Source organism: Channa argus, chromosome 8 (assembly GCF_033026475.1).
Source record: "Channa argus isolate prfri chromosome 8, Channa argus male v1.0, whole genome shotgun sequence".
Lineage (NCBI taxonomy): Eukaryota > Metazoa > Chordata > Actinopteri > Anabantiformes > Channidae > Channa > Channa argus.
The window spans coordinates 13424434-13435675 of record NC_090204.1 but is presented as its reverse complement, the minus strand read 5'-3'; the positions used below and the strand labels follow the sequence as shown (position 1 = coordinate 13435675).

At 38.4% G+C, this 11242-nt stretch overlaps 1 protein-coding gene across 2 annotated transcripts; it reads left to right on the top strand.

Moving 5' to 3' along the window:
• The first annotated feature begins 1618 nt into the window (after nt 1–1618).
• LOC137131963 (cystathionine gamma-lyase-like) lies at nt 1619–10912 on the top strand. Of its 2 annotated transcripts, XM_067513897.1 has the most exons (12): nt 1619–1888; nt 3272–3353; nt 3500–3595; nt 3786–3895; nt 4222–4356; nt 4487–4544; nt 4982–5059; nt 5375–5527; nt 5869–5990; nt 6559–6611; nt 6868–7006; nt 10391–10912. In XM_067513897.1, the coding sequence occupies exons 1-12, from the start codon at nt 1703–1705 to the stop codon at nt 10406–10408; spliced, it is 1230 nt and encodes a 409-aa protein (XP_067369998.1). In that variant the 5' UTR covers nt 1619–1702; the 3' UTR covers nt 10409–10912. The 2 variants fall into 2 exon arrangements, with proteins under 2 accessions (XP_067369998.1, XP_067369999.1); XM_067513898.1 differs by lacking the exon at nt 3272–3353 and having other exon boundaries at nt 1647–1888.
• Nucleotides 10913–11242: the final 330 nt, after the last annotated feature.

Genomic DNA, 11242 nt, shown 5'->3' with positions numbered 1-11242 from the left:
TGGTCCCAGATGCAAAGAGGGATAATTATATCAAATTCTCTCACTTTGGTGTATAACCCAACAGCAATATAATAAACATTAGTCTCTTACAGTTTGTCATTTTGTCCTCCTTAAAATGTATGCAATAAGATCCACAGTGCTGCTTGAAACAGTTTTTGTTGTCACAAGCGAAAGTGAGATAATAAGATGCAATACGGAACAGAATTTTGGTAGAAATATTCATAAGCTGTTTACATAACTGGGGAAGGCTCCTTACTTGCACTTACTGAATAGTAAATTTTTGCTTGCTAACTGTAAATTACTGCAACTATTAAGTATTTTACTAATGGATGGATAGGTTTGTAAGTAAATGTAAGGCAGTCAAATTATAATAAAAGTTACACTACTAGGTGAAAACCATCTATCTATATCAGACTAACTATCCATCCATCTATCCATCTATCCATCTATCCATCTATGAGGCATGACAGAATAGCCTACTTCCTTCCTCCCCCTATGGCCCAGGACTGGAACAACAGCTTCACTGCTGCATGTGCCACCAAGTACTTTCAGCAGATCACTTACATCTATACCCAGTGTTTAGCAGTCCTTGAGAAATACCCCAAGTACAGTTTTTGGAGTATGGCCTGAATGATTTCCTTCTGGGCCCTTGGGAGAAGATTGATTTTTTTTACTCTACTGACTGAACTACTGACCGCTTACAACATGCAATTTCATTACTTCTCAAGCACAATACAGTTGAAATGATAAGTAGATTAATCATCGTTGATAGAAAATCTATTGACAAAATGTTTCTTATTTACGTATGTTTTAAAAAAAATGCCACATTTACTGGTATGCCTACTAGCTTTTAAGGTCAATGTTTTTTTTTTTTAATCAAGCAAACTCAGTATTTCTGGGTTTTTGATCATTTATCAGACAAGAATAAAAAATGAAATGGTCTGGACTTTTCTACCTATTGGCACCCAATAGCTTTACACAGCTTTTAATTCCCCCATTTCTGATCACAATCACACACACACACACTCACACACCAATGGGGGAGCTGCTATACAGCCGGCCAACGTTCACCAGGAGCAACTAAGTTGGGGTTCAATGTCTTGTAAAGGAAACTTCGACATGAAGCTGGGAATCAAACCAGCAACTAGGGCGCGGTGGAATACCGCTCTACATCCTGCGCCATAGTCGCAGTTTCATTGTTAATTAATTGAAATATATTTCCTTTGGTTTCAGGGCATTGATTGGAATTTTCTTAGATGTTACCCTAAACAATCATCAGAAATCCCAGATAATAATTGATGACAGGGTATTAAAATAATTTTTAATTGTAACCTTAGGGCATTACAAAAAAGTTAAAACATAAAATAGAAAATTAACTAGCTAGCTACTCCCAACTGGCTTGGAGAAGTACATCTGCAATACAATTTCGTCACAAAGCTTACTGATTCAAACAACAGGAAACATTGCATCAGTATGGCGCACATTGGATTGAATGCACAGGACGCAAAACTGTGAACGGTCACATGGGTTTGACGCCCCTTTTTGGTAGCCAATCAGAGCCGCCGTTCGCTTGGTGTTAAGCGTTGATTGGTTGACATGGCAAAGGGCTCGTATCTCTGTTAAATGGCTTTCCCATCCCCGAGGAAGTAATGCATACTCATCCTGAATCGACTGTACTTTACAGCTGGGGGATCGCATTGTCATGGATCTATCGCACAGCCCAGCCGAGCCCAGCGGCGTGTTCGCCGGTTTCCGCACGGCTTTTAAATCGTTCGCCACAGAGGCTATTCACGTCGGTCAGGAGCCGGAGCAATGGAAATCAATGGCTGTAGTGCCGCCGATTTCCTTGTCTACCACGTTCAAGCAGCATGGACCAGGACATCACACCGTGAGTAGCCCGATAAGTTACACGACTTGGTTATTTAGGGGAGGTGGTGTAGAGGTCTGAGGGGTGGGCATGTGGGAAGCCCAGTCTCGTGCACGTGAACGTAAGTGGGCCATAAAATAATATAGTAATAGTATATAGTGGTCATTGGTTTTTGTTGAAAAACATTTGACCTAGAACCGTACAAATACGTATTACTCCATTAATTCGTGTACTCGAGCAAATGTAACCTCAGAGGAATGTGCTTTTACTGTCAAAACAATAACAAATAATAAGAAATTGTCGTGTATTACTCTTATATTATTAATCAAGTATTAGTCCATAACATAGCCAATCACTGTAGTAACTGTAGTTTCCAGTGGTTTCCAACCTAGGTATCAGGGTCAATCCAAAGGGTCACAAGAGAAATTGTGAAATGATTTATAATGATTAGCAAAAAAAAAGGGTTGAAAATTATGTAAAATAGGGGTCTATTTGATCCATTTATTCCTTAAATGAAGCCATGTTGTCTGTGAAGAGTTTATAACATTTTTGTAAGCTAAAGACTAGTACAAATTTGAATGGAATTGAATCTCTGCAAAGCTGTAATGAATACAGCAATATTCTGTACTGTGTATGGAGAGTGCAGCTCTAGGGGGCTGAAACCAAGCTGACATTATGCAAGAGGCAGTGTGTAACTATTCATAGAATCTAAAAATACAAAAGTTTGTTAAATAAACAAGTGTATGTATATGACTGTACAAAACTGTATTTTAGCCCTTTTTGTGTTTGTAATTAGACACTAAATGCATGAAACGTACACTTGATTTAATTGCTAATCTTTAAAGGCGTCAACACAGTAATGATTGATCCTTGACTTTCTCCGTCAAAATTTAATCGACCCTTGATTATTGATACATTTTCAGAGTGACAGCTTAACTTTGTTTTTCTCCTTTGGTGTGGAAATAACTGCAGCCATGTCTGGGAATCCAGACTAAAACCAACTGTTCTGGAAACATCATTTTTTTTTCTCCCCTCACTAGCATAATTTTGTCTGTAGTTTTAGTAATAGTGTTAGATGTCTTTTGTACAAGCAACAGCTCTTAGCCTCTGTCAATTATTAAACTGTTTACTGATTAACATTGTGGCTGTGCCTCAATGTGTGTAATTGAACTGGCACTGGGACAGCTTATAAAATAAAATTGGTATGGAGCAGGGGTCACTATGGTTTTTCATGTGTCTATACAAAAACAATAGTCTTTCATTTTGCTTGTTATAGAAAATTAACATTTACTAATTTATTTGCGGGTATGGTCAGGCTCTTGACTTATTCTCTACTTTAAAACCAGATTTATATAAATTTTGATTTGATGACTGAAAGGTACTTACAGACGTGCTTTTATGTAGGGATTTGAATACAGCCGCAGTGGAAATCCCACAAGAAACTGTCTTGAGAAGGCTGTGGCAGCTCTGGATGGAGCTAAGTATTGTAAGTAAGAGTGTTTCTATTTCACAGAGAGAGAAACAATGGGACAACATTGCAGCAAAACAAGCAAAAGATTAGTTTCAAACATCATTCAAAATGTAATGGAAATTATTTTGGGTCTCTACAAAGTTTGTGCTTTTCTCCTGCAGGCCTCGCTCTTGCGTCAGGCTTGGCGGCTACAGTGACCATCACTCACCTACTCAAGGCAGGCGATGGGATCGTCTGCATGGATGATGTGTATGGAGGTGAGACGCCTCAGCAGCTCGAACACCTAAGTAGAGACAATCACGCAACCATGAAGTATTTGTTTATTCCATTTGATTAAATTTAAATCACACAAAAATGGTTATAGGTGTCAAAATGAAGGTACACTGGCAGTCAGATTTGAACTATATATGGGGTTATTTTTTAAAGTGTTTAATTCTTCATCACTAGGCACAAACCGCTACTTCCAAAGAATTGCTGGTGAAATCGGCCTGGACGTGTCCTTTGCTGATTGTACAAAACCAGAGGTACTCAAGGCTGCACTGAAGGCCAACACTAAAGTAAGTAATGATTGACTTTGTGGTTTGCCTAAAGCTTCTGTAGCTGAAGCTGATACAGCTGATTTAATGTTCTACGTGAAGTCTAATTTTGTGTTTGTTTGTTTTTTTGTTTTTTTTACTTAACTGTTGAGTCTCTTTCCTTGAACACCTGGAGCTGTAATTGTGAATCAACCCTTTGTGTGATATGACAGCACTTAGTGTATTTTTTAGGCCTCGTGTTAAATGCTCCGTTTTATAACTTTACTTTCATTTTTTACCGCATCTTTGTCTCACCCTGCCCGAACATGTTGATACAGTGAAATTACATTGTTTCTTTGCTTGTGCAGCTTGTGTGGATTGAGACGCCCAGCAATCCCATGATGAAGGTTGTTGACATCCAGGCATGTGCTGACTTGGTTCACGAGCAAGACAAAGGCATAGTGGTGGTTGTGGACAACACCTTCATGTCTGCCTATTTCCAGGTGAGTGTGACAGCTGTGCACTTTATGCCCTTTTGATTTACAAACAAGCTTTTGATCATTTCCTGCAATCAAATTCCACTGGATGTGGAAACAAGTCACTGAATGATTAACTCGTGTGTTTGTCTTGTAGCGCCCCTTGGCTTTGGGAGCTGACATCTGCATGTATTCAGCCACCAAATACATGAATGGTAAGTTATGTACAGCTTCCCATTATATTAAAACATTTAGATTAAAATTTAATTCAGTCTAAACCAAAGGTCTGTAGGTTTACAGAAATGTTTGATTAGGTCTTCTAATCACAACTTTGGGGAAAAAAAAAAAAGGTGGTGAGTGAAAGTAGTGAACTATTTGTCCAAATATGAGGATCAATTTTCCTCATTAGCAAAGGTTTGTCAGAGGTATTGTGCACAGTCATTGTTGAAACATGCACATGTCAAAAAACAAGATTTGTGGTCTTGAAATGTTTCTGAAATAACAGAATGTTTTACTAAAATGTATTCACAAGTTGTTTTCCCCCTAAGAGGCTCTATCACTATGAATATTTTTCATATAAAAAGACAATGCAAATTCAGTTACAAATTTCTTGCTTACTCGATGAATGATTCTCTTGTCATTTAATTTGCAGGTCACAGTGATGTGGTAATGGGCCTGGTCTCAGTGAACCGAGACGATTTGTATGAGCGACTGAAGTTTCTGCAAAATGGTGAGAAGCAAGACAGGACAGTCTACACACAAAAATGTGTCTGTTAGCTACTCAGCACCTGCCACTCATCAGGTTCTGAGTCAGGACACACAGTAGATGTCGGGAAGTTACCAGTCCTGTTTTGGCGCACCTTATTTCAACCTGACCTACATTCACTCATTAAAAAAACAAACATGATCCTGAGGCTAAACCAAAGCCTTTTCAGGAGGAAGTATTTGTGTATGCTTTTGTTGTTTTGAGATGTGGGTTTGGGAGGCTTTGCTGTAACTCCCTTTTATTTATTTATTTTTTTAATGCATTTAATCCTTGGTGCAGCACTGGGTTGTGTACCATCTCCATTTGATTGCTTCCTGTGTAACCGGGGGCTGAAGACGCTACACCTGCGGATGGAGCGCCACTTCAAGAACGGAATGGCTGCTGCCAAGTTTCTGGAGGCCAATCCTATGGTGGAGCGTGTCATATTTCCAGGTAAAAACTCTTGATATCCACCACTTATGTCACTAACATATTCTTGAGACAAGTCATTGCACTGCCAAACTGAAAAACAGTTTGTGCATATTGAATTACTTTTTAGTGTGACATTGTATGGAAGAATAATAAAAAACATGAAATGCACTGAGGACTGTGAATGTTCCCATTGTTGTTTTTATTATTTCTGCACTGTACAAAGAAGCAGCACTCAATCCACCCATGCTCAACTTACTAAGGAGCAAAGCAAATTACAGTGTACAATCATCTAGCTTTAGGTGGTGATTACAGGATTTGTCTGTCACTGACTGGTTTCTCATGTTTTCCCTCCCTTGACGCAGGCCTGCCTTCTCACCCCCAGTACGAAGTCATGAGAAAACAGTGCACTGGCTGTCCAGGAATGATAAGCTTCTACATTAAGGGCAAACTCGAGCAAGCCAGCACCTTCCTCAAAAACCTTAAAGTAATTTGACACATTTTTTTTTTTTTTTTTGATAATTTGATTCAGACTGTTTGGCTTTCTGTTTAACAAATGGGTGATGTTGCTAAGCTGGAGGGGATTAACATAATGACAGGATCATCCTTCCTTACAGTTATGCCAGGTAAAAGGAAATAAAAAGTCAGTAGTATACACGAACAAGTTTAAGCAAAGCAGTCAAGTCACATTTGTAGGCATTTTCTCGTGGAAGCATTCAATATTTTAGTCTTTTAAGGTGATGTCCAAAGGTTAAACATCTGTTTAGGCAAGAAAGGCATTGATGATATAGGCTGTAAATTTTGAAACGCTTATTTAAAAAAAATTGAACCAAACCTCATCATTAAGAAATGGTTCTGTTACAAGATACCATATTGTGTTTTTCAGTAAATGACAGACTTCCATATGCTCGCTGTTTACATGTCTGAAAATGAACCAAATCACAAATGTTAGTGGCTTTCTTGGTTTTTGTAGTTGCATACTTAGCATCTTTTTCTGGCTTGTTTTTTCACAGCGTTTTGACTGTTTCACTAAATCAGTTTTCTTTTTATTCTAGCTGTTTGCAATAGCTGAGAGTCTCGGTGGTTATGAAAGTTTAGCAGAGCATCCGTAAGTATCCCTGGAAAATGTTTCTCTCAACAGAGTATTGTCAAATATTTCTTTATATAACTAACAGGGCTGAACATTAAAAGAACATTTGTAAGTGTACTCTAAGCTGTAATGCAACCCGTACCACCACAAGAGGGCAGCAGAGATCAAGAGAACCTCCATATTGGGCTCTTGCTGACTTACACTAAATTAACATTAAACAATTCATTTCCATTAATTGTAATCTGTCAGTGTGTCTCTGTTTATGAAAATGTAGGGCAATTATGACCCATGCTTCTGTGCCACAAAATGAGAGGAAAGTGCTGGGCATTAGTGATACACTCATCCGACTGTCTGTGGGACTGGAGGATGAGGCAGACATTGTTGAAGATCTGAAGCAAGCACTGGCCGCTGCTGTAAGTATCCAACATCCAACACCAGACTAATGAAAAGGTCTTTAAACCAATATTGTTTATTATGAATCAAAATCAACTTTTACAATTGTGACACCAAGTTTGTGGGAGAGTGGAAATGTTTTCACTTACAGTGATTGAAACTGCAAAACTACAGTGTGTTTAATGTTTTTATTTTTTCATAAACTGCTGAGCACTCTGTTACTTCTTGTTTATGGTGGTTTTAAAACCTCACTTTGTCAGCCTCTCTGATCAATAAGTCTGTGTCAGGCTGTGTTGAGCTACCGTAACATACTGAAAACTGCCAGCCAGCTGTAAACAGCTGTTTTGCGGTTTCACCAGACTCTCATAATTTGATGGTGAACTTATCTAAATGACAAATGCAGTGTGTATAAGCTAATGCCACTCTAACAGTTGTAGTCTTTTCTTTATTCCACACACCAAATAGGTGCTAATAGCAGGTGAGGAAAAGGAGCAACCTGCTTCAGCTCAGCCATAATCATAGTATGATAATAATCAGATGGTTCTACTCCCACTAGCTGCCATTTGTTAATAGCATGTCACATATCTGCCTTCATTGGTCAAAAAATGAAGTACTTCCAGAAGTAGTGAAACAGAACCAGGTCATGATGCATCCTCCACCTTGCTTCTCTTCTGAGGTGTTGCCATGTTTGTCTTTGTATCATATGTAGTGCTGCATGTGCTTCACAGATGGATTAGTGATCAGGCCACCACACATTATCACAGTGGTGCTATGGAGTGTATGGTGTAGTGTTCTTTGCTTTGTTTATTTTTGTTCCTCCTTTATTCAGTTATGATTTGCAAGTGGTGGACTTGTGAACACAGCTCTGGGTTTCTTTTAGGCCTTAAGCTATGCTTTTAGATTTGTCTTAGGTGGGTGCGGATGGAGAGCAGCCACAGAACTAAATTATTTAGTATTTATAGGAAATGGGTGTATCAGCACACTGATGAACATCTGCCGTCTTTGAGATTACTTTTCAGCTTAGTGTAAATCCGTAATTGTGGATTGTACGTCTTCTAAAACGTGTTTCATGCAAGGCTTAGTTCACATCCTGTACAGTAGGTTTAACAACAGTAGCAAACAAGGCAAATGAAAAAATTGATAAAATCTGCCAATATTAAAATTTTTCACATTGTACTATAAATTTGTTTGTGTGATGTGGGACTCAGAATGATGAATTTATAGTGTCAAACTGTACAAATTAGCATGTTGCCCTATTAGATGTTGAAAATCTCACTGGATAAAATACTGTGATATCACAGTTTGTAAAGAGAATGCGCTACATTAACAAACCCTTTAGATTTTTGGTCGTGAACTACATTTCAACATGGGCATGTCCGTGTTTTTTTTTTTTTTTTTTTTTTACACATAAGAGAGAATCACTGGCCAAAAGCAAATATGATATCAGATTTATTGTCATTTAATGCACCACACTCATCCCCATCTCACTTTACACCCTGAGCTCTATGGACTGAATGCTGTGAGAGGGATCCAGATTGTCACACGTGGGACTTGCTACTGAATAATCAGAAGATAATTGGACCTGTGGCTCTGTGTACTTTTACAAGTACGGGGTTATATCTAATCTGAGCTGTGTGATATGTCACACATGCACTTGTGGCCTGTATTTGAAAAAAACGCTGCATTCAAGTTCCTATGAAATGGCTTTGTAAAAAAGGAAAACTCTAGAGCCGGGAACATGCAAGCTAGTTTTCTTTAATAAGTACCATTTTCTTGTAGACCATTTTCTTGTGCGTGTGCAAGTATAGTACCAAATAAGGCATGTCTGTCAAAATGAAGACAAATCAGTCCTGGAGAAGGGATAATTATCTTGGGAACTTTAGGGAGAGTCATGCCAGGAAAGGATGCAGACCAGGACTGAGTTAGGTATTCAGTGGTTTCATGCCTTCACGCTATTCAGAGGATGTTGGTGTATCCACCTATGTCACAAAAACCCCTCTTCCCCAAAGAGATCCATCATTAACTGTATCTGTGCTACAGTCTGAGGCAGCCCTCTCTCAGCACAGTCCTCGGTGGGATTTTCCTCCATTTACCCTTGGTCGACAAATCCCTGACGGTCTAGACTGTTTATATGTAGTGGCCCAAAGTTTTTTTCCCCTTTTTGTTTTAGCTTGTTAAAGTTTGGAAAGTGTTGATAGATTCACACAAACACACTTGTATCTTCAGCTAAAAATACTTGAAGTAGCTAGCTAATATTTCCATTATTTGTCTGTGGAAGAATTCCATTAATTTCTGCTTGTGCGACCAACAAGTGACTCAGATGTACTGCAGTGTTTGAAGTGCATTACTCAGTTTCAGCCTTTCTCCCTTCTCTACACTGCTCCTCTTGACTCCTACAGACTGCTGCATTTTTACCACTTCTTTTCCTTTTTATTACTGCGAAACTTTAAACTCAAAGTATTGCAGTTTAGAGTACTTTATATATAGAGTCTATAATTTTTTTTGACCAGTGTGGAAAGGTCATTGGTTGGAGTCTTTGAATTTAATCTAGATGCATCTTTAGGAAAAATGTGAAACTAATGAGAGCTAAGACGCAACAGCTCATTTAGAATAAATTTGGCATATGAAGACCAGACGTTAGCTCAGAGCTTTCTTTTATTTAAAGCTGAACTAACTGAGATCTACGTTTCTGGTTTTGGATGAATCATTGCCACTTGCCACCTACTGACTTGCATTGCCATCGATACGAAATTTGCCAGAACCAGCGTTGCCTCCTCTTGCAGCCATATCCTGCACAGCAGCCTGCACCTCCTCTCCTCAGGATTCAGATAATGTCGCTGAATCCCTCTCCTGCCCATCTGTGGCAAATGGGAATTAAATGGAGACAAATGTCTCTAATGACTGTCTGTGGTCCTGGGAAAAGGCACCTCTGATGAGTGAAGTGTTTAATATGTTGGGACATCAGGTCAGGCGGGGAAGGCTAGGGCAGTCAAGTGTTCTCTTTCTAGAGTTAGGTTTGATTCACACCCTTGAAAGTTGGTTAAGGATTTGGAGTCTATAGTTTGTGAATGTTTTTTATATATCATTTCTTCTCTTAAATGCCGAGTCTGTGGTGTTTTATTGGGCTTTTACTTTTCCTCTGCGGTGGGAACTCTGTTAATCTCTTTTTGACTTGACTTTATGGCAGACATTTTGGCAGCTCATCAAGCAAAAACACAAGGAACCACTCTATGGGTTGTGCCTCTTTGTCTTTGCTCCAACATAACGCATCACTTAAATTTTTTTTAAATAAAATAGTGTGGTATTAAATGTAACCTCATGTCTCTCTGCTGCTTCCTGGGTATGTACTTTCCCAAGTATTGATTTCCCTAGTCAATTTCTCCTTTCCTGCTGTCTTTTTGCAGGATCCAAAGATAAAGTGAAACCTCTTCGTTCTTATGACTGAGACTAATTCTTCTGAAGATGAAGGATTTACTTGAAGAGAAAAGAAGAGATTTGCCTATCAGGGAACAACTTATACTTAAAAAAATAAATAAATAAAAAGTCCTATCTGTGAATAATTAACATTTTTTGCTTTTTAATGTCAGTTTTACTAGAACATCCAATGTTTATTTGAAAGCCTTTAATTCTATACAGTACATTGCCAGCTCTAATCTGTATTAGCAGTTTTCAATATTTTCTTTATTTAAATGGCATGACAGATGCCATGTTTTGCTCTGTAAAACACACACAAATACACATGTACATGTATTAATAATGCTCATTTGTCATGCTATCCAGGGGCTCATACAGACTCAACTAATCCTGCCACCTACTGTCCAAAAGTCAAATATTATGTCTTGATGTCATCCTCTACTCAAACATGTTAGAGGCTCTGTACAAATGTTAGTTATTTTGTTTCAGCAATAAAAACAGAATGGATGCCGGTTTTGTGTGACTAAAATGTCAGTAGTATTTTTTTTGTATGGAATAAGTCATGGACAGTCATATTTTTTTAAGACTAATAAGGATACTTGCCAGTGAGGGGTTTTTTAGTATGTAATCATTCTATTTGGAGAACCTCCTAAAAATTACTTCCAAAGCTGTCAAAGGGGTATGTCTTAGTATAACATTTGACTCATGGCTTTTAATCTGTTGTTATCACATCACTGCTCAAAAGCACATTTCACTATCACTTGTGATAGTCATCTATGCAACTGACAAATCCATTAAAATCAGTTTGCAGTACACTTCTTTCACTTCCTCTCATCCATTCC